This window comes from Sapajus apella, unplaced genomic scaffold, assembly GCF_009761245.1.
Source record: "Sapajus apella isolate SASKATOON/1434 unplaced genomic scaffold, GSC_monkey_1.0 scaffold44, whole genome shotgun sequence".
NCBI lineage: Eukaryota > Metazoa > Chordata > Mammalia > Primates > Cebidae > Sapajus > Sapajus apella.
Genome location: NW_022436984.1, coordinates 10,586,397 through 10,612,764, shown reverse-complemented (window position 1 = coordinate 10,612,764; position 26,368 = coordinate 10,586,397). Strand labels below are relative to the sequence as shown.

The 26,368-nt window shown below is 42.2% G+C and overlaps 1 protein-coding gene and 1 pseudogene across 2 annotated transcripts in view; one reads left to right on the top strand and one right to left on the bottom strand.

The window, feature by feature from the left end:
• Positions 1–4,099: 4,099 nt before the first annotated feature.
• LOC116566728 lies at positions 4,100–4,895 on the bottom strand (annotated as a pseudogene).
• The window catches only part of EIF2AK2 (eukaryotic translation initiation factor 2 alpha kinase 2), a 41,116-nt gene continuing 19,197 nt past the window's right edge, over positions 4,450–26,368 (top strand). The window contains exons 1-10 of one of the 2 annotated variants that reach the window (XM_032239316.1): positions 4,450–4,582; positions 5,984–6,125; positions 6,780–6,900; positions 12,084–12,232; positions 14,984–15,113; positions 15,865–15,941; positions 16,093–16,186; positions 17,410–17,444; positions 18,796–18,861; positions 25,632–25,754. In XM_032239316.1, the coding sequence (XP_032095207.1) occupies positions 6,007–6,125; positions 6,780–6,900; positions 12,084–12,232; positions 14,984–15,113; positions 15,865–15,941; positions 16,093–16,186; positions 17,410–17,444; positions 18,796–18,861; positions 25,632–25,754 (914 nt within the window). In that variant the 5' untranslated portion in view covers positions 4,450–4,582; positions 5,984–6,006. Of the gene's footprint in view, positions 4,584–5,983; positions 6,126–6,779; positions 6,901–12,083; positions 12,233–14,983; positions 15,114–15,864; positions 15,942–16,092; positions 16,187–17,409; positions 17,445–18,795; positions 18,862–25,631; positions 25,755–26,368 lie in introns of both variants that reach the window. The other variant, XM_032239315.1, reaches the window with a different exon arrangement.

Sequence of the window (26,368 nt, the reverse complement as noted above, 5' to 3'; positions counted from 1 at the left end):
GGCGGGACCCGCCGATCCCGCGTCCGGACGCCGGCGCGGATCCGCAGCCCCTGGCCCGGGCTGTGTCAGCAGTGGGAGCGCAGTCGCAGGCCCGCAGCCCGGGTGCAGGCCCTCCCCGAATCCAGGAAAAGGATCGTAGAGCTGGGTGGGGACTCAAAGCCATTTCCGTCCCGCAAAAATTTTTTATCAGTGCAAGTAACATACATTTCTCAGGCAGCAGTTGGGGGCCGGGGTCTAGTGGAAGACCCATAGGCCTAGTGGCTTGACACAGGGAAATTACGGAGGCCCGAAATACTCATAGACTGGCTAAACAATCTCCGGCTAAAAATCTCTTGCATGGGCAGTTGCAGTAGTTTCCCAACTGCCTGGCCTCAGTTCCTGTTCCCACTCGTGTCCCCATCCCCAGCCTCCACCCACTACCTCTTCTCCCACACCTCAGCAACCGGAGTGTTCCTTTAAGTAAGAACCAGATGCTCCCCTGCTCAGACCTTCCCCATAGCTTTCCTGTCTCATCAGAATCCTATAAATGTTTATTAAGACTCACAGGCAAGGCCTCTTGCACCCCTACTCCGGCCACGCTGGCTTCCTTGCTGCTCCTGGTGCAAAGCCAAGCATCCCCCCGCCTCTAGGCCTTTGCACTGCCTGTTTCTTCTTCCTGGGAAGCTTTTCCCCCAGATAGCTGCATGGGGAAACCCCTCCCTTATCCTGGACTGTTTCCCATGCCAGCTTATCAGAGCAGCCTTCCCCAAACAACCGGCATATACAAGAAACCCCACTCTGCCCTCACTGCTCCCCCTTCCACTACTTCGGTTTTCAGCATAGCACTGATCACCCACTGACATTTTCTTATGGGTTGTTCCTCCACTGGTAATTTCACAGTTACCTATAGCAGGGTTCACTGGTATAGCCCAGCTAGTATATAATAGGTGCTCATTAAATATTTGTTAAATGAATGGTAATTCATAAACTCCCTTTTGAATTCCAAAATAATGAGGCTTCCTATTGCCCATGTTTCATTCTTTCCTACCTTCCCTCCCTTCCTCTTTTCTTTTCTTTTCTTCTTCTTTTTTTTTTTTTTTTTGAGACGAAGTTTCGGTCTTGTTACCCAGGCTGGAGTGCAATGGCGCGATCTCGGCTGACCGCAACCTCCGCCTCCTGGGTTCAGGCAATTCTCCTGCCTCAGCTTCCCGAGTAGCTGGGATTACAGGCACGCGCCACCATGCCCAGCTAATTTTTTTATTTTAATAGAGACGGGGTTTCGCCATGTTGACCAGGATGGTCTCGATCTCTTGACCTCGTAATCCAGCCGCCTGGGCCTCCCAAAGTGCTGGGATTACAGGCGTGAGCCACCAGGACCGGCCCTTCCTCTTTTCTTTCTTTTCTCTTTCTCTTCTTTATTTTCTTTCTTTCCTCCTTCCCTCTCTCTTCCTCTCTCTCTTTCTCCATTTCCCCTTCCCTTCCCTTCCTTCCCTTTCTTTCCTTTGACCCTCCCCTCCTCCTCCTTCCCTCCTCTCCTGCTCCTCCCCCCCTCCCCCTCCCCCCCTCCTCTCCTCCCCTCCCCTCATTTTCCCTTCCCTTCCCTGGCCTTTCCTTCCCTTCCCTTCCCTGGTCTCCCATCCTCTCCCCTTCCCTCCTCTCTCCTTTCTTTTCAAGATGGAGTCGCACTCTGTCACCCAGGCTCGAGTACAATAGCGTGATCTTGGCTTACTGCAACTTCTGCCTCCTGGGTTCAAGAAATTCTCCTGCCTCAGCCTCCTGAGTAGCTGGGATTACAGGCACACACTACCATGCCAAGCTAATTTTTATATTTTTAGTAGAGAACAGGGTTTCACCACATGGACTAGGCTGGTCTCAAACTCCTGACATCAGGTGATCTCCCTGCCTCAGCCTCCCAAAGTGCTGGGATTACAGACATGAGCCACTGCCCCTGGCCCCATGTTTTCCTTAGTACTAAAAATGCTTTGCCAGATGGAAGCTAAAAGACAGTATCTCTGCTGTCACTTAGGAATTTAGAATGTTGGGTAGATTATGCTGTTGTTTTTCAGTTTGCTTATTTGAACCTGGAGATCCCAAATACTTGACTGACTATTTATTTATTTATTTAAGACAGAGTCTCGCTCTGTTACCTAGGCTGGAGTGCAGTGGTGTGATCTCAGCTCACTGCAACCCCCATCACCCAGGTTCAAGTGATTCTCCTGCTTCAGCCACCCAAGTAGCTGGAATTACAGGCATGCACTACCATGCCTGGCTAATTTTTGTATTTTTAGTAAAGATGGGGTTTCACCGTGTTGGCCAGGCTGGTCTCAAACTCCGGATCTCTGGTGATCTGCCTGCCTTGGCCTCCCAAAGTGCTGGGATTACAGGCATGAGCCACCATGCTCAGCCGTTTAGTCATTTATTATTCAGATACTAGTTGAAAGCATGATCTATGTGAAGCAATGTGCTGGCCCTAGATGGAGACTGTAGTCTGCTAGAAGGGAGTGAAGGCATAGCCGAAGTAATTTCTCGGCATTAGTAAGATGGACAAATATTTTTTAGTGATTATGATAGAGATTTCTTCCAGATGAGTGAATAAGATGTAGAATCTGCTCCCAAAAGAGCTCACTAATTACTTTAAAAAGCAGTCAGGGCTGTGATTAGGGTTGGGCAAGGTGGAATGGCAGGCCCATGGAGGGCCACTAGCTGAGCCTCCAGCATCAAAGGAGGATGTGTTGATCCTGATAGATGAGTGGAGATTGCTGGGTCCAGAGAGAATGCAGATATTACAGTATAAATGTAGAGAAAAACAGGTGACATGTTCTGGAGAGGATATCTGGAGAGATTTTGGTACTCATTCTTTCATTGCGGAGCCTGGTCCTTTACTTCTAGTAATTCATGCTCTATTTTGGAAAATAGTTAAATAAGCAATTTTAATAAAGAGGATGAGCATTATGAAAGAGCCTGTGAAGGAGTGTCTGGGATTTTGAGCTGAAATCTTTGGGAAGTAGAAGTTGACTGGGCCAAGACAGCAGAAGGAGTAGAGTCAAGAGCATTTTAGGAGGGAACAGGCGGGACAGAGGCAGCTGGGAGTTCAGAAGAGAGTCCATGGTGGAAGCATACTTTTGGGAACCATCATTGTGTCAGTGGAATTTGAAGCCACAAACCTGGAGATGATCACCAGGGGAGTGAGTCTAAGTAGAAAAGAACAAGTCTAAGGCCTGGGCCCAGTGATGCTACAATATCTAGAAAAGAGGAAGTTAGCACCATAGGAAAGGTTAAAAAAAATAGAAGAAAGGATGATGAAGAAGAACCAGGAGAGGAGACAGAAAAGGAGTAGCTTGTAAGAACAGAAGAAAACCAGGGCTGGGTGTGGTGGCTCATGGTTGTAATTCCAGCACTTTGGGAGGCCAAGGCAGATGGATCACCTGAGGTCAGGAGTTCGAGACCAGCCTGGCTAACATGAAGAAACCCCATCTCTACTAAAAATATAAAAAATTAGCCAGGTGTGGTGGCAGGTGCCTATAACCCCAGCTACTCGAAATGCTGAGCCAGAAGAATTGCTTGAACCCAGGAGGTGGAGGTTGCAGTGAGCTGAGATGGCACCATTGCACTCCAGCCTGGGTAACAAGAGTGAAACTCTGTCTCAAAAAAAAACAAGGAGAATGGGTATCTTAAAAGTCCAAGCTAAGAAAGGAGAGGTGGGAGAAAAGGATGAGCAACCAAATCAAATGCCCATTGTAGGTGAAGTAAAGAAGGACTGAGAACTCACTACTGGATTTAGTGATGGGGAAGCCATTGGTAATCTCGACAGAAACAATTTCAGTGGCTTGGGGATGATTGAATTGATGTTTTAAAAAGACCATGATGTGGCTATATTAAAAAAGAAAACAGATAATAACAAGTGATGGTGAGGATGTGGAGAAATTAGAACCCTTGTGCATTGCTGGTGGAAATGTAGCATGGGTATAGCTACTGTGGAAAACAACTCAGTGGTTCCTCACAAAGTTAAACAGAATTATCGTGAAAAATTAGTGCACACTGAGATGGTTTTAAAATCTTTGTCATCTGACAATCAAGCTTAAAATGTATCTTAGAGCAACAGAATTTTGGAAATAAAGACCTTTAAAGGCCTCATAGTTTGATGCCACAGATTATACAGCATGTTTATTATGAATTATTTCTCCTCCTTCAATTTCAATTTGCTCATATAGCCACTTGCGGTCACAGTGGCATTCAGCTCCACACTTGGTAGAACCACAGGCAGGACAAGCATAGAAACATCCTAAGCAATCTTCATCGAGGCAGTCATAGAAGTCCATCCCACTCAAAGTCAGGAGACCCTGGCTCTCATAGACCTTACTCTTTACCGGTATCACTTGTCTGTCTGAACTAGTGTTTGCATTTTTTGTAAGCCTTCTTTTTTCTCTTTTACCAGTTTCTGGAGCAAATTCAGTTTGCCTTCCTGGATTTGTAAGTTGTAATGACCTCAAAGCTTTAGCAGTTCTTCCATCTGATTCAGGTTTCCTTCTCCGGCAGTCTTCAGAATCAATATCCACACTTCTGTTGATTATCTGCGTGCATTTTGGACAAATCTTCCAACCAGGTACAAGCTGCCTTCCAAATTTTACACTAAGTCAATTACATGTAAAAAAAATTTTTTTGGCTAGTTTTTTGTGTATGTTAAATGGGTCACAACACAACTTCTGTAAATCCTCTAATCTGTCAATGTAAATTTTTTTCTTTTTTTTGTGTGTATCTTATTTATTCTTAAATTTTTACGTGATGAAAGCAAATTGTATTGTTCCCAGAAAGAGTATTTCAGTTCGAAGTTGAAGTAAAAGCATATCATTTGATAACAATTCTTGCAAAGTCTTAAAACCTGTGTGACAAGTATTAGTAGGTCTTATGGGACTCATTTGTAGTACAAAGTTGGACTCCAACTGAACATGGATTCATCTTTCTTAATTCTAGCAAATTTTCCCTGTTTTATTTTATCTACAGGTCTAGGTCATGGGCTGATCACTTTTAGCTTGGGCTCTTCTCCACCTGGCTTTGGGCAGGATTGGCATCCACACAGGCCACACTCGCCTGCCCGCTTCCCAGCCTGTCCCCGCGCTGCCACTCCACTTCACTTATTATGTATACTCTAAACCTTTTTCTTCCCAACATAAAACATTCTACACTCCTGCAGCCTTTTTACTTTCTTAAGCAGGTAGACAAACATGTAGTTGATACTCAGTGGAAGCATAGAGCGGAGTTAAAGAGAAGGGCCCCCTTCTTTCACTGACCAGTTGAATTTTTTTCTTTCCTTTATTTATTTATTTATTTTGTTTTGTTTTGTTTTGTTTTTTGAGACGGAGTTTCACTCTCGTTACCCAGGCTGGAGTGCAATGGCGCGATCTCGGCTTACCGCAGCCTCCGCCTCCTGGGTTCAGGCAATTCTCCTGCCTCAGCCTCCTGAGTAGCTGGGATTACAGGCATGCGCCACCATGCCCAGCTAATGTTTTGTATTTTTAGTAGAGACGGGGTTTCACCATGTTGACCAGGATGGTCTTGATCTCTTGACCTTGTGATCCACCCGCCTCGGCCTCCCAAAGTGCTGGGATTATAGGCGTGAGCCACCGCACCCGACCCTCCTTTATTTTTTGAAATAATTTTGAAATTGAGACGGGGTTTTGCCCTGTTGCCCAGGCTGGTCTCATACTCCTGAGCTCAGGTGATCCGCCTGCCTCAGCCTCCCAAAGGGCTGGGATACGGGTGTGAGCCACCACACCTGGCCAAGTTGAGTTTTTAAATTAGAAAATTTTGGAGAAATGAACTTGATTGTGCAGTCAATGAGAAAGAAAGAACAGTTTTGAAAGAAAGTCTGTGCATTTATGTGGGATTGAGACGAGTCCTATAAAGGAGAGGCTTGCCAACCCCACTGTCTCCTACACTGCACTGGGAAACTCAGATTAAATATGTTCTGTAACCATCACTCATTCAAATGTCTCTTTTATTGTAGAAGAATATATACTAGAAGAAGAAATGGCTGGTGGTCTTTCACCAGGTTTCTTCATGGAGGAACTTAATAAATACCGTCAGAAGGAGGGAGTAGTACTTACATATGAAGAACTGCCTAATTCAGGACCTCCACATGATAGGAGGTAAGTTGCTATAAAAAATGATATGGCCTGCCGGGTGCGGTGGTTCACGCCTGTAATCCCAGCATATTGGGAGGATCGTGGATGGATCACAAGGTCAGGAGATCAAGACTATCTGGGCCAACATGGTGAAACCCCATCTCTACTAAAAATACAAAAAAATTAGCTGGGCGTGGCGACACGTGCCTGTAGTCCCAGCTACTCGAGAGGCTGAGGCAGGAGAATCACTTGAACCCAGGAGGTGGAAATTGCAGTGAGCCGAGATGGAGCTACTGCACTACAATCTGGGTGCAAGACAGTGTGAGACTCTGTCTCAAAAAAAAAAAAAAATGATATGGCCTTATAAATGCAAACTGGGGAAATGGCAACTCTGGCACAACTTTGAGGTCAACACTTTAGTTTTGTGAGAATCTTCTTGGCATAAAGTGGTAACTACTTTGGAGCCACAGATGACTCCAGAAAGAAAAGAGGGTAGAAACCTTTCCATGCTTCAACAAGATGTGCTGTTTTGCTCTTAGGGGTGACTGCTTACATTCTATATTGAATGTAGGTTCAAACCCTCAAAGGTCGTCGTAGGAAGTAGTAATGGCTAGAGCACTTGTTTTTAGATAGTTCATGAGTTGTATAATATTTTGTAAATATTCTCTTTGTAATCAGGTTTACATTTCAAGTTATAATAGATGGGAGAGAATTTCCAGAAGCTGAAGGTAGATCAAAAAAGGAAGCAAAAAATGCCGCAGCCAAAGTAGCTGTTGAGATACTTAATAAGGAAAACAAGGTGAGTGATTGCCTTTTTTTCCTAGTAAAAGGGAACTTGCAAATACTTTTTCTGATTCTCTCTGTGAGAAAATACCTTCATACAGAGTAAAGCCATTCACACATTCCCTTACATTCAAGACTTTGGTTCAGTCATTCCGCCCATCTTCGTTTCTGTGAAACCCTGAGTGAGGGCCACACCTAGGACACAGTGGGCAAAGCTGGATAATAGTTATTTAAAATGTCAGCAGCAGTTAAATACTCTAAAGTTGAACAAATATGGAAAGGTAAGAAGTATTCAGTGGGAAATGAGCTGACAGGTTCTGGGCGGAGTCCCCTCCACCTAATTGAGGAAGTACAAGAAAAAAGAAAAAAAAGATGAAAGTGATTGTAGGGAAAATGATGTTCAGCAATCCATCACTGTCCATGGGGATTGGTACCAGGACTCCCTGTGGATGCCAAAATCTACTGATGCTCAATTCCCTTATAGTATTTGCATATAACCTATTCATATCTTTCAATATGCAGTTATGCATTGCTTCACAAGGAGAATACATTGTCAGAAATGCATCCTGAGGCAATTTCCTCATTGGACAAACACCACAGAGGTACTTACACAATCCTAGATGGTATAGCCACCACACACCTAGGCTACGTAGTATGGCCTCTTGCTCCTGGACTACAAACCTGTACAGCATGTTACTGTACTGAATACTATAGCCAATCATAACACAATGTTTAGTATTCATGTATCTAAACATATCTAAACACAGAAAAAGTACAGTATAAATACAGTATAAAAGGCAAACCAAAGTCCTGGCATGGTGGCTCTTGCCTGTAATCCCAGAACTTTGGGAAGCTGAGGCAGGTGGATCACTTGAGGTCAGGAGTTCAAGATCAGCGTAGCCAACATGGCAAAACCCTAAAAATGCAAAAAATTAGCTGGGCGTGGTGGCGGGCACCTGTAATCCCAGCTACTTGTGAGGCTGAGGCAGGAGAATTGCTTGAACCTGGAGACGGAGGTTGTAGTGAGCAGAGATCGTACCATTGCACTCCAGCCTGGGGACCCTGCCTCAAAAAAAAAAAAAAGACAAACAAAAGTACACCCATAGAGGGCACATACCATGCATGAATGGAGCTTGCAGGACTGGAAGTTGCTCTGAGTGAGTCAGTGAGTGAGTGGTAAATGAAGGTGAAGGCCTAGGGCATTATTGTGTGCAACTGTAGACTTTGTAAACACTGTATACATAAGCTACACTAATTTTATTTACAATTTTTTCTTCAATAATAAATTAACCTTAGCATACTGTAACTCTTTTACTTTATAAACTTCTTATTTTTAACATTTTGACTCTTTCCTGATAACACTTAGCTTAAAACACAAACACATAGTTTGGCTGTACAAAAATATTTTCTTTCTTTACCTCTTTATTCTATAAGCTTTTTTCTATTTTTAAAATTTTAAACTTTTTTCTTTACTTTTAAACTTTGTTGTAAAAATTTAGACCATGGTTGGGCACAGTAGTTCATGCCTGGGATGTCGAGGAGCCATGATTATGCCACCGCACTCCAGCCTGGGTGACAGAGCGAGACCCTGTCTCAAAAAAAAAAAAAAACACAAGGCTGGGCGTGGACATGGTGGTTCATGCCTGTAATCCCTGCACTTTGGGAGGTCAAGATAGTTATCAAGGGCAACATGGTGAAACCCTGTCTGTACTCAAAATAGAAAACATTAGCCGGGCTTGGTGGCATGTGTCTGTAGTCCCAGCTACTCAGGAGGCTGAGGCAGGAGGATCATGTGCCTGAGAGGCTGGGGCTGCAGTGAGCTGTGATCTTGTGACTGCACTCCAGCCTGGGCAACACAGCAAGACCCTGTCTCAAAAAAAAAAAAAAAGGAAAAAAAATTACAACAGAAACACACATATCAGCCCTAGGCCTGCACAGCGTCAGGATCATCAGCACCACCATTTTCCACCTCCACATTTCGTCCCTCTGGAAAGTCTTCAGGAGCAATAATATACATGAAGCGGTCATCTCCTATTGTAACAATACCTTCTCTTGGATTACCTACTGAAGGACCTGCCTGAGGCTGTTTTATTTTTTTTATTTTTATTTTTTGACACAAAGTCTCCCTCTGTCGCCAGGTGCCAGGCTGGAGTGCAGCGCCAAGCTGGAATGCAGTGGCATGACTTTGGCTCACCGAAACCTCTGCCTCCCGGGTTCAAGCAATTCTCCTGCCTCAGCCTCCTGAGTAGCTGGGACTACAGGCGTGCGCCACCATGCCCACTAATTTTTGTATTTTTAGTAGAGATGGGCTTTCACCATGTTGGCCAGTATGGTCTCGATCTCTTGACCTCGTGATCCGCCTGCTTCGGCCTCCCAGAGTGCTGGGATTAGGGTCGTGAGCCACTGCGCCCAGCCGAGGCTGTTTTACAGTTACTTTTTTTTTTTTTTTTAAGTAGAAGTACATTCTAAAATAATGATAAAAAGTATAGTATAAATACATAAGCCAGTAACATAGTTGCTTATCATTATCCAGTATTATGTACTGTGGTAATTGTATGTGCTAGATTTTTTTTTTTTTTTTTTTTTTTTGAGATGGAGTGTCACTCTGTTACCCTGGCTGGAGTGCAGTGGTGAGGTCTCAGCTCACTGCAATGTCCGCCTCCCAGGTTCAAGTGATTCTCCTGCCTTAGCCTCTCAAGTAGCTGGGATTACAGGCACCTGCCACAACACCCTGCTAATTTTTTGTCTTTTTAGTAGAGACGGGGTTTCAGCTGTGTTGGCCAGGGTGGCCTCAAACTCCTGATCTTGTGATCCACCCATCTCAGCCTCCCAAAGCACTGGGATTACAGGCGTGAGCCACCGCGCCCAGCCCTGTGCTAGACTTTTTTATAAGACTGTAGCACAGTAGATTTGTATACAGCAGTGTCCCCACAAACATGTGAGTAATGCAATGTGCTATAACCCAGGAGTTTTTGTATTTTTTGTAGATCTGGGGTCTCACTATGTTTCCCAGGCTGGTCTTGAACTCCTAGGCTCAAGTGATTGGCCCCCCTCAGCCTCCCAAAGTGCTCGGATTACAGGCGTGAGCCACCACACCCAGCTATAAGTAGTCATTATGCTGTGTTGTTTAGGGAATAATGACAAGAAAAAAATCTGTATATATTCAGTATGATGCAACCTTCATTTTTTTTTTCCAAATATTTTTGATCCATGATTGGTTGAATCCAGGGATTTGGAACCCATGGATATAGAAAGCCAAGCGTTCACAAAGAGCAGATAATAAAGAACCAATATACATGTGACTGGTATCCCTGAAGATGAGAACAGAGTAAATAGTACAGAAGAAAATGACCTGAAAAGATTTCAGCAGAAAATGCTTATGAAATGAAGACTTGACTGCAGATTAAAACAACTTAATAGATACAGGAAAATTTAGAACCACCCAGACCAACATTGATTCTTATGAAAGTGCTGAGCTCCAGTGATGAATAAAGAATTCTATAAGCATCTAGAAAGGAGAAGAAAAATATGTAAAATGTAAATATTTTTAAAGATTCATGCTGTGCACAGCAATATTATAAACCAGGAAATAGTACAGCAATGGTTATAAAATGAGACATTAAGTCATTTACATTTTAGACAACAGAGGACCATTCTCAGATTTTGAAAATTTGGGGAAAATTTAGGTTTCAAGATTCTTGAAAATCTTACTTAAAGATATCACCCTTCTAACCAAATTTTTATTTTTATTTTTTGAGACAGAGTTTGGCTTTTGTCGCCCAGAATGGAGTACAGTGGTGTGATCTCGACTCACTGCAACCTCTGCCTCCCGGGTTCAAGCGATTCTCCTGCCTCAGACTCCTGAGTAGCTGAGATTACAGGCACCCACCACCATGCCTGGATAATTTTTTGTATTTTTAGTAGAGACGGGTTTCATCATGTTGGCCAGCCTAGTCTTGAACTTTTGACCTCAGTTGATCCACCCGCCTCAGCCTCCCAAATTGCAGGGATGACAGGCATGAGCAACCATGCCCTGCCCCCCAATTTTTTTTTTAATCAAGCAAAATTACAAAGTGTAATTATTAATGAGCTAGAAAACTGAGTCAAGAAGTTAGAAAAAAAGTAGAATGTCTTACCACCAAAAAGCAGAAGAAACAAAATAACAATGGTTGAAATTACTGTAAAAGAAACAAAAAAAGAAAAGAAAGAAAATCAATAAAACCAAAAATTAGTTTGTGACAAGATTAATAAAATAGCAAAACCCAGGTGAGTGTGGTGGCTCATGCCTATAATCCTAGCATTTTAGAAGGCTGAGGCAGGCAGATAGGTTGAGCTTAGGAGTTCGAGACCATCCTGGTCAACATGGTGAAACCCCATCTCTACTAAAAATACAAAAAATTAGCTGGGCATGGTGGCGCGTGCCTGTAGTCCCAGCTACTCAGGAGGCTGAGGCAGGAGAATTGCCTGAACCCAGGAGACGGAGGTTGCGGTGAGCCGAGATCGCGCCATTGCACTTCAGCCTGGGTAACAAGAGCGAAACTCCATCTCAAAAAAAAAAAAAAAAAAAAAAAATTAACCGGGTGTGGTGGGACATGCCTGTAATCCCAGCCACTTGGGAGGCAGAGGCAGGAGAATTGCTTGAACCTGGCCTGGGAGGCGGAGGTTGCAGTGAGCCAAGATTGCACCAGCAACAAGAGCAAAACTCCATCTTAACAAAAAGTAAAACTTTGGACAAGATTTTTGTTGGACTAAGAAAAAAAAATGGTAGAGATAACAATAGTAGAAATGACACGATTATATTCATCTTTTTCATTAACTTGTGATCCAGTATACAGCTTTACTATAGTATCTCTTGCCTTGTTTTTTGAGATTAGATGGGAAATAATAAGTTAGAAAGTGTTATAGTGCTTTTCAAGAACAAACAAGAATATCGACTATTTTGTTTTTCCTTATGAAACTATAAAAGAAAAATGGGTGACTTCTTTCCTATTGTTAAAATGTATCTTTGTAGATTTTTTTTTCTAGTAGAGGGAGATAGATAGTCACACTTTTACTCAAGGTAATATAATAGGAAAATATAAAACATACAGTTGTCTTTCAAATTGCTTATTTAGTAATTTTATTAGAAGAATAAAATGTAGAACGTTAAATCTTTGTTGTCATTTATATTAAACAAGAATTTTTTTTTTTTTTTTGTAGGCAGTTAGTCGTTTATCATTGACACCAACTGATTCTTCGGAAAGATCATCCATTGGGAATTACATAGGCCTTATCAATAGATTTGCCCAGAAGAACAGACTAACTGTAAATTATGAACACTGTGCCTCGGGGGTGAATGGGCTAGAAGGGTAAGACATAGTTTGGCTTTTCTTTCTGTTTCATTGTATCTAAGCAATAAAGTAGGTTTATTTTCATGCCTAATTTTCCAGAAATATGTATCCTTTTAAACATTCTGTATGGAAGGTTTTATATGATTGATAAGCAATTGGATTTATTATTTGTAGTTAAAATGCTTAATTGCTGAAACCATGGAATCCATTTACCATAATTGATCGAATTAGGGTAGTCTTTTATTTCAGAGATGTAGCTGGATGGTTTAGTCTGTAGAACGCCCAAGAGAGTACAGAATGCCACTGCTCAAAGAATGCAGAGATCTGGCCAGACGAGGTGGCTCATGCCTGTAATCCCAGCACTTTGGGAGGCTGAGGCGAGTGGATCACGAGGTCTAGAGATTGAGACCATCTTGGCCAACATGGTGAAATCCCATCTCTACTGAAACTATAAAAATTAGCTGAGCATGATGGCACATGCCTGTAATCCCAGCTACTTCTGAGGCTGAGGCAGGAGAATCATTTGAACCCAGGAGATGGAGGTTGCAGCGAGCCAAGATCACACCACTGCACCCTATCTTGGAAACAGAATGAGACTCCATCTCAAAATAAATAAATAGGCCGGGAGCGGTGGCTCAAGCCTGTAATCCCAGCACTTTGGGAGGCCGAGGCGGGTGGATCACGAGGTCAAGAGATCGAGACCATCCTGGTCAACATGGCGAAACCCCGTCTCTACTAAAAATACAAAAAATTAGCTGGGCATAGTGGCGCATGCCTGTAATCCCAGCTACTCAGGAGGCTGAGGCAGGAGAATTGCCTGAACCCAGGAGGCGGAGGTTGCGGTGAGCCGAGATCGTGTCATTGCACTCCAGCCTGGGTAACAAGAGCAAAACTCCGTCTCAAAATAAATAAATAAATAAATAAATAAATAAATAAGGAATGTAGAGATCTTTTCATCATTGAGGCCATGATGGTGGTAACTGTCTGAAAACCTCTCTGCCACATGTATAGAATGACCCTTCACCCTTGTCAGATCAGGGAGCTCTTTGTCCAGGTATTTGTCCTTCAAATTTGATTAAATGAATGAAGACCTTGTATCAGAAGGAATGAGTTTTAGCCCTAGGCTGTGAGGAGACTAGGATTTGAGGGATCTGATGAGACAGATGAACTAGAGTTTCAAAGTTACTGAGAACATCACCAGTGAGCTAAGATGTGTGGAGGTGAGGATAAAGAATGAATTGGAACTGAAAAAAGCAGAAATCAAATGAGCATGAGGTGATTGTTTTTCAACTGCAACCAACCAGTTAATGAGAAAGAAGAAAAAAAATCCATGGCAAATAGTTCAAATCATCATTTTAGGATACTATTCTATGTATTGACTCAGCTATTTATTGTCATAGCTTTTGGGCCAAAACCAGGAGGAGAAAAATGTGATAGTTTTCATTGGAATAAAATAGTCAAAAGTGAATCTGTGGGTCAATCTCAATAATTAAGAGACTATTTTATTTTCTGTAGCTCACCTTTCTGGTTCCTTTGAATTATGTTCTTTAATATTAGATACCTAAAAGAGAGAAGAAATATATTTCATGCGGTACCTGAAAAATATAGAAGCTATAGAAACGATCCAGTCACTTAACCCAGCTATTTAATTCAGGGTCTAGCAGGGAAGACTCACCCTGTTTGAATGTGTTTCTCTCGATGGCCTCCAGTGGAAACACAAAGGAAAAAGAGTGCAAATACTGGAATAATTTTGCAGTAATATATAGTAACTCTATGATGTAAATTGCCATGTCCATTGTTTTATCCCTGAAAGATAATTCTTATATAATTGTCCAAGTGTCCTTACCTAGCCACATATGTTTTTGCATTTAACAGGAGGAGAGTGTGGACTTTAGTATCAGGCATCTGCACTGTGGGGATTTTCTTTTCTTTTTCTTTCTTTCTTTCTTTTTTTTTTTTTTGAGATGAAGTCTTGCTCTGTCACCCAGGCTGGAGTGCAGTGGTGCAATCTTGGCTCACGGCAACCTCCACCTCCCAGGTTCAAGCGATTCTCCTGCCTCAGCCTCCTGAGTAGCTGGGAATACAGGTGCACACCACCATGTCCAGCCAATTTTTTTGTATTTTTAGTAGAGACGGGGTTTCATGATATTGACCAGGCTGGTCTTGAACTCCTGACCTCATGATTCACCCACCCTGGCCTCCCAAAGTGCTGGGATTACAGGCGTGAGCCACCAAGCCTGGCCCACTGTGGGGATTTTCTCAATTTTTGTGCACATAAGCAGATGGCAGACAGTGTTGAAGTTAGAGCAGAATCCATGCTTTGCTCCTCCCCTACAAAGCCACAGCACTGTAACCTCATAGCTTCTCCTGTGGAAGCCTCACTTTCTCTACTGGCTTTTTCTTTCCCATTTGAGCACCTCTGAAAAAAAGATCCTCTGCTGGATCTCTTTTATTTCTACCTCCATACCTTTTGGCCTTTGGGGAATTAAAGAAAAAAATCACTACTTAGTGCCTTTGTGCCAGATCTTTAAGCAAAAAAAACCCCAAAAAATTAGAAATTGCCTGGAAAATGCAAGCTCAGATATCAGCTGATCCTGGTTATTCAGAGAAATTGGTCAGGCATGTTACTGAAGGTTTAAATTATGCAAGATATGAAATATAAAACTAATAAATTAGTGTTATCTTAAGATCTCTGTTACTATGGTTTTTTTAAGTTGGATTTACTATATTTTTCATGTTTGTATAAGTACCTTCCATGATTTCTCCTAGATTTCATTATAAATGCAAAGTGGGGCAGAAAGAATATGGTATTGGTACAGGTTCTACTAAACAGGAAGCAAAACAACTGGCTGCTAAACTTGCATATCTTCAGATACATAAATCAGAAGAAACCTCAGTGGTATGTACTGCCTTTGCATTAAATTTTTGTGGTTTAAAATTCCCTCTGAAGTTGACTTGAGGTTAGACTGTGTTTACATTATGCCAAGACATCCAGTGATTTAGCAAAATGATTCATCCAGTCTGTGTCACACCAATGAACCATGTGCCATGGGGCCACGAGGCCTCAGAGGGATAAAAGTTCTGTTGGTAACTCAGGGTGGTTTTAAAAATCCAGACCAGGCTGGGCATGGTGGCTCACACCTGTAATCTTAGCATTTTGGAAGGCCAAGGCTGGTAGATCTCCTGAGCTCAGGAGTTTGAGACCAGCCTGGCCTGGGCAACATGGCAAAACCGTGTCTCTACAAAAAAAAAAAAAAAAAAAACAGGTGTGGTGGAATGCACCTGTAGTTCCAGCTGAGACTACAATCCTCGGGAGCCTGAGATGGGAGGATTGCCTGAGCCTGGGAGGTGGAGGTTGCCGTGAGCCAAGATGGTGCCACTATACTTCAACCTGAATGACAGAGCCAAATCCTGTCTCAAAAACAAACAAACAAACAAACAAAAAATTATCTGCCCCGTGATCCAGAAAAGTAAAATAAAAAATAAAATCCAGACCAAACATCCATAAAAAAGTTATTAATCTTGTAATTGTTTATGGTTGTGAATTTGATAACTGTGTCAAAATAAATGTGATAGTACACAGAAACTGAGCCTCTGTAGAGAAATAATTAGTTGCATTTAAGCCTACTAATGGGCACTCTTTCTTTCAGAAAGCTGACTCCATATCCTCTGGTTCTTTTACTCCTGTGTGTGACATCCAAAACAACTCTTTAGTGACCAGCACATTGTAAGTGTAGACAAACAATTAAGATATTTAACATATTCTTATTGCTGTCTGAAAGGGAAATTTTTATAAAAACATTTAATGTTTAAGGAGAATTTAGAGAAAGAATCAGTGATAAAAACAGTAGACTAATAGTTACATCCTTTTCTTCTAGGGCGTCTGAATCATCACCTGAAAGTAGTTTCTCAGAAGATACATCAGAGATAAATTGTAACAGTAGTTTAAACAATTGTTCTTCATTGCCTATGGTATCGTATTAGTCTTGAAGCTTCCTACTTAATCTTATTTTTCTGTGTGTTTCCTCATTTAAAAATAACTTCCAATGGGCCGGGCGCGGTGGCTCACGCCTATAATCCCAGCACTTTGGGAGGCCGAGGCGAGTGGATCACGAGGTCAAGAGATCGAGACCATCCTGGTCAACACGGTGAAACCCCGTCTCTACTAAAACTACAAAAAATTAGCTGGGCATGGTGGCGCGTGCCTGTAATCCCAGCTACTCAGGAGGCTGAGGCAGGAGAATTGCCTGACCCCAGGAGGCGGAGATTGCGGGGAGCCGAGATCGCGCCATTGCACTCCAGCCTGGGTAACAAGAGTGAAACTCCGTCTCAAAAAAAAAAAAAAAAAAAAAACAACTTCCAGTATTCCAACATAGTTTTTATATTTTTATCTTATGCACTCTTACTAAATGATAATATTCAATAGCCCTTTGACTCTTTAAAATTAAGTTGCATGCCTCATTCTTTCACGTTACTTCTGTCTTTCCTCACTCAACCTTATATTTTAATAGATTCCTATGATCTTGCTTTTTTCTCCCACCAATGGGATATTTAAAGATTCACTAATATAGTTTTGTTTCTGTTTTTAAAAATTAGAATTAAACTTAACATTAAAAGTAAACTTGAAATCAGATAATTTTTTGGCCTGATGCAGTGGTACATGCCTGCAGTCTGCAGCCACTTGTGAGGCCAAGGTGGGAGGATCGCTTTAGCCCAGGAGTTCAAGACCAGCCTAGGCAACATAGTGAGACTCCATCTCAAAAAATAAAAAAAAAAATCAGATAATTTTTTGTGCACATAAGGAGGCAATGCTGGAGTTAAAGCAAAATCCATGCTTTTGATGATTAGTGTTATGAGAGTATTCTGTTATAAAGAAGTACAAATCAGTAAGAAAAAGGCAACTCAGTAGAAAAATATATAAAGCATATAAACAGTTCAGAGAAGAGGTACCCAATGGGTGGCAAATATTAAAAGATACTTTACTAGGAATCAGGAAAATGTAAATCAAAACAAGTAGATACTATTTTAAACTCGTTAGATTGGCAAAAATTAAGTCTTCAATATAGAATATAGATATGGATGGACTAAGAAATTAGTCAGAGAGCCATCTAGAAATATAAGAGAAAGGATAACAAGAGAGAGGAAGATTATTGATTTAGTCATCTGAAACTATTTCCCATTTTCTTTTGTTATAGAATGGCCTCAGAAATAATCAAAGGAAGGTAAAAAGGTGAGTATCATTATGCATTGAACATATTTTGAACTGAAGTTTTATTTCAGACTTATTTATTGTTTTTAATACTTGTCATGTATACCCTTATTTGAGTGGAGTTTCAGAAGCAGACAGTTTGAAATCTATAAACAAATAATTTTAGATGTGTCAAGAAATCTTTGAGTGTAAATGCATACTATACCATAGACATAAAGCCCTATGGGGGTATTGCTAGTGTAATTAGGTTAAGGGCATCATATTATATGAGGCTGGCAAGGAATTGGGCTGTTTTCACTGTAGAAGTGTTTTCAAGAGAAGTGTATTATTTTGCAGACAAGTTTAAAATAACATAAAAACTTGGATTAAAAAAGGTCAAATGCTATGTCAGTTAACTGAAGAGAAAGGCAAATATGTAAATATAGTTGGAAATGAGGGTAAGAAGGCAGTAGGAGCCCTTATGATCCACTAGTATATTCTGAGCAGTGGATAAATGTGTTGAAGAAAGGTGATGATTCTTGATGTAGATGCTTGGATGGAGAGGAGAGTGGACATGACCTGAGGAAACAGATTCCCATAGCTGAGTCAAAGCATGAAGAAGAGGTAAGGGAGAAAGGATTTGAAGATTGTTTCACTTTGAACAGGGTGCAGTCAAGAACCATGGCACTAATAGTGTTAAGGAAGTTGAGGAGTTGAGGGCTTTCAGGGAAGACAGCATTTTGGATATGTTTAGTTTTAGGTGGTACTTAAATTTCCAATTGCAGGTGGCTTATCATCAGTGAGGAATAACAGCTAGGATGAGAGTGGAAGGAGATTTGCTTCCTGAGGTTTTGAGTCTGGAGGAGGAAAAGGTGAGGTTAGTGACACATCAACAATGAATGCTCTAAGGTAGAAAAAGGAGCCAGGAGAGAGATGAAACAGTATTAGAGACCAGAGGAAAACTGTAAGTTAATAGTTTTATTAAAAAAAAAAAAAAAAAAAAAACTTGGCTGGGTACAGTGACTTGCATCTGTATTCCTTAGCACTTTGGGAGGCCAAGGTGGGAGGATGGCTTTGGTTCCGGAGTTTAAGACCAGACTGGGTAATATAGAAAGACCCCTTCTCTACAAAAAATAAAAAGAATGAGCTAAGTATGGTAGTACACGCCTGTAGTCCCAGCTACCTGGGAGGCTGGGGTGGGAGGATCTCCTCTGAGCCCAAGATTTCAGAGTTATAGTGAGCTATGATCATACCACTGCACTCTAGGCTGAAAGATGGAATAAGACCTTGCCTCAGAAGAAAAAAAAAGAAAAAAGAAAAAGGTTAACATTAACACTAAACAAGTTATATTTGATTTCAATTTTGAGTTTTATATTCAACTCTTAATTTTTAGGCCTAATTTGGCGCCTAGATTTGACCCTCCTGACATGAAAGGAACAAAATATACTATGGATACGAGGTAAGATTTTAAGAGCTGAAGAAAGAAGAAGGAACTGTGAAAAGTGGCTCAACAGACAAAGACAGGTTTATTTTGGAGAATAAACCTGAGAGAGGTTTCTGGCCGATTTCAGTCAGGAGCATTCTCTCTTACAAACTAAGGGTATTTAAGGGTTAGGGAGTGAGAGCTTATTGCAGATTTGGAATGTTTCTGGGTGGAGGAGAGTTTTATGGTGGGGGTAGAATGTCTCTGGTTGGAGGGGAGGTTATCTTGGGCTGGCATGTTTCCGGTTGGAGGGGAGGTTATTTCGGGTTGGCATGTCTCTAGCCAGTGGGGGTTTATCTCAAAATTGGAATGTTTCTGATTGGAGGTGTCATTTGTGGTTTATGGTCATGCTGACATTTGCCATTAGACTGTTTTTTGAGCTGGATTTAGGCAGTTTTTAATCAAGGGGAACTTAAAATGGTGGTGCTTGTCCAAGATGGCAATGCTCCTGTTCTGTCATCCAGCTCCTACAGTTATAAAATGATGAAGGGCAGCATGTTTTTTCTGGCTACTTCCTGTAGAGCAGGGGAGGTGGAGAGTTCTTTGGTCTCAGATTAACTGTAGGAGTAATGCCTTCTGTAGATGTTTTTGGATAGTTTTCTGTGAAATGGCCATGATCCTGTTGGTTAAAAATCTTTGAATCAGGTCAATTAGGCAGGTTAAGAGCATTAGTCCTAGGCATATCATTAGGAGCGGGCCCAGGAATGAGATGACCCATGTGATGATTTTGTTCCCAAACCAAGAATCTATTTGGATATTTTGCTAATTGTGGGAAGAAAGTTGCCCAGGTGCCATGGCAAGAGACTGAAGGCACAATCTGTCCCAGCATAATAAACGATCACTTAGTTATAGCAATGATACCAAATAGACTTAGATACAATCACATAATTAATTATATAAATCAATCTTATTACATTATTATTCTCTATTATTAACCTTTGCTTTAGTATTATAGTGTAGGAACATTTTTAGCCTTATAGTATAGAAATAATCAGGTGAAATATAATTCAGAACTGAAGGGACATTTTGAGAAGTGATCAGGAGGCAAAAGTAAATGCCTTGCAGTAGCACCAGTGCCTGGTAAGGTGCCCCTTACTTAGCAGGCAGGCCTTGCAGTAGCGCCAGTGCCTGGGGAGGCAGGCCATGAGGGGGAGTTTCCCTTTCACTGGGGAGTTCAGAGAATACTCTGCTCTGTCCAGCTCTTGAGGAAGGTCTAACACTAGTCAGGCCGGCCCACAGATATCCAGGGGCTTAAACACCTCTCCGTGGTGCTGTGCTCCGATGGTCACCATCCTTGTCCACTTTCATGTTCCACTTTCCCACCCAGTGCTCCCTTGTAAATTCTTAGAAGTTGTGACAAGTAAGAATAGAGGAATTCTAAAAGCCTTTGATCTCTCTGGTAAGTGCATAGAAAAATACTGACCTATGTGCCTCCCCTCCTTGCAGTGGCTACATGAGAGGGAGGGGTCCCTGTACTATACCCACGTGACCCCCTGTACTGTACCCATGTGGCCCCCCGTATTGAAAGCATGTGATTTGCTTGACCCCTACCAATCATGTCAAATAAGTCACTCACCTGGCCCTGTCCCCTGCCTTTTATACAATAAATATCAGCGTGTCCAGGCATTCGGGGCCATTGCTGGACTCCGTGCCTTGGTAGCAGTGGTCCCCCAAGTCCACCTGAATTCTTCTCTTATCTCTGAATCCTTATGTCTTTCTTTCCTGCAATCTGTCATCTCCACACACAAAAGGACACCCATGAGACCCTGCGGGGCTGGACCCTACAGCTATCCCTTTAGCTTTTTAGTCCTTTCTTTAAGGTTTTCAGCATCGTCTCTTACTAGGCTGGATTGGTTGAGATAGAAGCAGCATTCCTCACCCAGTGAGAGGCAGAGGTCCTCTTTTTCAGACATTATAAGATCTAGTCCCCATCTATTTTGGAGGACTACTACAGCCAAGGAGTCTAGTTTGTCTTGGACTCTTGTAAGCCTTCAGGGTCTATCTTCTAAAGAACCCTGTAGCTCTGTGGAAAGAGCTTTACGGGATGTGCACTAGGGACGGCACAAATTAGGCCAGAGGCATTGGTCGAGGGAGAGGCTGTAAAAGGAGTAGGTTGCAGAAATGGTCCATTCACTTCAACTTGGTCAACTTGGTTAGTTTGATGGTCAGATGGGTGTTTAACAATGATAGTGCGGTTACATTAGTCAAGTGTTAAGGACCTTACAGGGAAATTTCCCTCAGAGGCTGAAAAACAAAGTGAAGCTTGTTGTAAAAGAGGAGGGTGTTTAGTTATGAGCCCTTCAATGGGAGGGCCTTGGGGCTTAAGGCATTGTAGGGAATTGTAATACGTTTGAAATAGTTTGTTGGCCTCGTTGGCCATGGAGGTGGGATAATCGCTGACCAGAGTGTCAGCTCTTTCATAAAAGGAAGCTCCTTTTTGGAGTTTATAGATTAGGGATATGTTTCCTATTAAAAGGTCATGACAGAGTATAGGAAGGGCTGTGTAAGCTGAGGAAGACAGCAATAAACACATCCTGCATTCTGGAGCAAAGCAAGAGAGCTTGCAGCAAGAGGGGTTGTGTAAGATTTATAGAACATTCTAGTTTGAGAGCAGTGAGGAGTGGTTGTATTGGTGAGGTTGATGTCATTAGGGAATTTATATTGAAAGAAACAAGCAAAAGGAGAAAAAAGTTATTTGGGTAGAAGTAAAGTCCTGGAAAGTTTTTTGAAGCCATAAATATGGAATAGTAGGAACCAATCAGGATATATGATGGGAGTTTCGTAAGGGTACCACTGAAGGTCTGTAACAAGGTTAGTTAGGAAGAAATGAAAGTCTGGGAGACAAAGAGACATAGCTGCTTAGGTGAATTTCTCTTCCTTTTCCTCCGGCATTTGGGTGAGACGAAGGGAAGTGGGTCCTATGGAGACACAAGAGAACGCTGAAGGGGGTTTAGATTTGGTTGTGTGAGTTTGCAGTGAAAGGAAGTCTGTTTTCTTGAGAGAACTATAATGAAGCCAGCTGGGGAGTCCCTTTGTCTTTGCTGCTGTGGGTGTAGGAAGGATGATCTGGTACGGCCCCTTCCATTTTGGTGTGAGGCGGGAATTGGAGGGAAGGCTGGGATCTTTTACCAGAACCCAGTCTCCTGGTTGTAGGAAGGGATTAGAGAGGTCAGTGACAGGTTGTGGCAGGTATTTGTCAGCATATTCCCAAATGAAATGGCAGATGGCATGCAGAAGAGGGGAAACGAGAGGGGTTGTTAGAGGTGGGCCTTGACCCTGAGGTGGAACCGAAGGAGCGAGGTCTCCCACACAGGAGTTCAAAGGGGCTGAGCATTAAAGGTTTATGTGGGAGTCCCCGAATTTTTAGAAGGGCCAAAGGTAAAAGTGTAACCCAGTCTTTATGTGAGGGTGTTTTTTAGCATGCTATTCATTTTTTCAACCTTTCCTGAAGATTGAGGTCGATAGGGGATGTGTAGCTTCCAGATTCGTAGGGCTTGTGCAAGTGTTTGAGTAATTTGAGAAATGAATTCAGAACCATTATCAGATTGAAAAGAAAGAGGCACCTGAACTTGGGAATGATTTCTGTCATTAATTTGGAGGTGATAGTAGAAGCTCGCTTGTTGGTTGTGGGAAAAGCCTTGACCCATCCCGAAAAGGTATCAACCAGAACCAAAAGAAATCAAACCTTTTTTACTTGGGTAAAATCAATTTGCCAGTCTTGTCCTGGAAGATGTCCCCTGGCTGGATGAGTTGGAAAAGAAGGGGCTCTAGTGTTGGAGTGGGGTGAAGCTTTCTGGCAAATAGAGCATTGATGGGAAATGGCTTTCAACTGTTCCATCATATCTCGGCTTATGCGTGTGTGGGAACTTAAGAAATGTTGTAGAAGGGAATGGCTAGCATGGAAGAGGCTGTGGATGTCCCATAAAAGAGTTATCTTTTCAGGGTCAGGTAGGACTGATTTGTTTTGTATGAACCCGTATGGGAGTTTGAATTGTGCCCCTGCTGTGATTAGTTTTTTTTTGTTTTTGTTTTTGTTTTTTTACGAGATGGAGTCTCACTTTGTCGCCCAGGCTGGAGTGCAATGGCATGATCTTGACTCACTGCAACCTTCGCCTCCCAGGTTCAAGTGATTCTCCTGTCTCAGTCTCCCAAGTAGCTGGGATTACAGGCACACACCACCATGCCCAGCTAATGTATTTATTTTTATTTTTAGTAGAGACAGGGTTTCACCATGTTGTTGTACTTGGTGTTCAGGATAAAAGGAGGTGATATGTTGTGTGAGGGGAAATAGATATTGGAGAATTGGATGATTGGTTGGAGGCGTGTTTTGCCCAATAGTCAGGCTCACGATTCCCAAAAGAAATGTGTCTTTTATCTGATTGGCATCCTTTGCAATAGAAAGCTGCAACTTTTTCTGGAAGTAGAGCTGCCTTTAGTAGATGATGGACTAGTTTTCCATCAATGATAGGAGTTCCCTTAGCTGTGAGATAGTCCCGCTTGCTCCAAATTTGGGCAGTGGAATCGTTGATATTATAGGCATATTTAGAATTAGTGTATATATTAACTTGTGTGTTTTTTGGTAGGGTTGATGCTCTAATTAGGGCAACTAATTCTGCTTGTTGGGAGGATGTGCCCAAAGGCAAGGGGGCAGGCTTTATAATTCTTCTAGGTGGAAGAGAGTAGGTATCCTCATGATATCCCTCAGTGATGGCACATCCTGCTTGGAGGGAAGGGTTTTTTGATGTGCTATAAACTAATCTAGGGCTCCCTTTATGTGAATAGAAGTAAGGTGGTGAAACATGGTGAGAGAACTTTCAGTTGGATCAGAGCATGAGGGTTGGTCGTGGTCCAAAATTAGTGTTGAAGATAAAAGAGTAGCAGGATTGGGGGGGAACATCTATGAAGAGAGAGAGGGTTGAAGGAGGGTTGAATGTAGGACTTGCATGCTAGGGAATGAGATGGAAGTGAGTGCCTTATGGCTGAGCATATCCTATAGACTGTGAGAAGAAAATACCTGAAGAGGTTCATAGAATGTGAGTCTGTGCCTCAGGGATAATTAAAGAGATTGTGGCCAAATTTTTTAAGCAAAGGGGCCGGCTTTTGTAAATGAGGTCAAGTTGTTTTGAAAAATATGCCACTGGTTGGAGGGAATCTCCCGTAGGTTGGGCTAATGGTCCAAGGGCCTGATTATGAGAACTGTGTAAATGTAGATGTAAAGATCTTAGTGGGTTTGGAGGGCCTAAGCGGGGCCTGTAATAAGGTACGTTTTAGGTGAGAAAAAGCTTGATAAAGGTCTGGGGTGGGAATGAGTGGTTGGTCAAGATTTCCTTTTGTGTGTTCATAAAGAGGTTTAGCGATAGTGGCAAAATTTGCCATCTGTAATGGGAAATATCCCACTAATCCAAAGAAAGAAAGTCAGTCCCTTTTTGTGTTAGGAAATGGGATTTGTTGAATGCCTTGCTTTCATGTCAGTGGAATTTCTTGAGTATTTTGAGTTATGATTAATCCTAGGTATGAAACGTTTGGAGAGGAAAATTGGGCCTTCCTTTTGGATCCCAAGTACCCACATTTAGCCAAAAAATTTAAAAGCCCGGTGGTGTGTTGAATACGATGTTCTAGAGAGGGGCTGCAAATGAGTAAATCGTCCACATGTTGAAGCAAAACGCCAGGTGGTAAAGGTAGTTGGGAGAGGTCCAGTTGAAGTGCCTGACCGAAATCGTGAGGCCTGTCCCTAAACCCCAGGGGAAGACAGTCCAGGCGAGCTGTTGGGAGTAGCCTGTATCAGCGTCAGTCCAAGTGAAAGCAAAAACGTTTTGAGAGGAGGGATGTAGAGGGATAGTATGAAAGGCATCTTTGAGGTCTAATGCAGAGAAATAGCTAGTGTTGGGAGGAGTTTGCAATAGGAGAGTGTAGGGGTTTGGGACAACAGGACAAACAGGAACAATAGCGGAGTTGATTTGTTGCAAATCCTGAACCAGTCTATAGGAGCCATCTGGTTTTTTAATTAGGAGAATAGGAGTACTGCGGGGAGAATGGGTGGGGATTAAAATATTGGCAGCCAGGCCAGGTGCAGTGGCTCACACCTGTAATCCCAGCACTTTGGGAGGCCACGGCGGGTAGATCACCTGAGGTCAGGAGTTCTAGACCAGCCTGGTCAACATGGTGAAACCTCATCTCTACTAAAAATACAAAAGTTAGCTGGGCATGATGGCACATGCCTGTAGTCCCAGCTACTTGGGAGGCTGAGGCGGGAGAATTGCTTGAACCTGGGAGGCAGAGGTTGCAGTGAGCCGATACTGCACCACTGAACTCCAGCCTGGGTGACAGGGGCAAGACTCTTATCTAAATAAATAAATAAATAAAATAATAACATAAAATATTGGAAGCCAACCATGTTGGCCAGGTTGGTCTTGAACTCTTAACCTCAGGGGATCCACCTGCCTTGGCTTCCCAAAGTGCTAGGATTATAGGCATGGGTCACTGTGCCTGGCCTTATCATGGCTGTTGAAAAGCCAGCAGTTGACTGTGACTGCCGGGGGTGATCTGTTATGTTGGACTTGCCCTGGGAGGAGTGAGCCTCTGTGAATCAAGAGCTTCTGCCAAGTGGATCTTCCTTATTCAGGAGAGAATCATGTTTGTTATACTGTCTATTTCACAAGTGACATTAAAGGGAAGGGAGCGGGGAAGCGGGGAAGGGGTGAGCACCAAATGTCAAAATAACTGTTGTTGTTTTTTTCTTCTTTAAGGTTTGGCAAGGATTTTAAAGAAATAGAATTAATTGGCTCAGGTGCATTTGGCCAAGTTTTCAAAGCAAAACACAGAATTGACAAAAAGACTTACGTTATTAAACGTGTTAAATATAATAGCGAGTAAGTAGTAAATGTTTTCATTTTTTTGAATGGATAGGTATGCTCAATCTGCACTATGCCTTCTTATGCTTCTCTCTTCTTTATTAGGATATCATTTGTTTTTTTTTTCTGGTCCTCATTAAATATTTCATTCTACCAAGAGGAGTTTGGCGTACTCTAAGATGATCTCACTTTACTATGGTTATTTCAATAATAATGGATGTAGCATTGGTCATCCCTTTGATGTTGCCTTCAGAACTGAAACTATAGAGTCATTTGGTTTAAGGTGGCATGCAAATTCATAAAACGCTCCATATTTTTCAAACCGTGGCACCAAATAGAACTTGTCATTACTCACAAAAAAGGTTATCTTTGAGATGTTCTAGTCTTACCTCCTTATTTTACAGATGAGGAGACTAAGATCCAGAGATGTGAAGTGATTTTTGTCTAAGGTAAAAGCTAGACGGTATTTGTTCTCTGGTTGTCTGCTATTGCATAAGGCACTGTTCTAAAATGCTGTGGCTTAAAAACAGCAATTTATTGTTATCTCTAATGGTTCTGTGGTTTGATTGTGCTCATCTGGACAATTCTTACTTGGGGTCTCCCAGGCATTTGCAGTCAGTAGTCATCTGAAA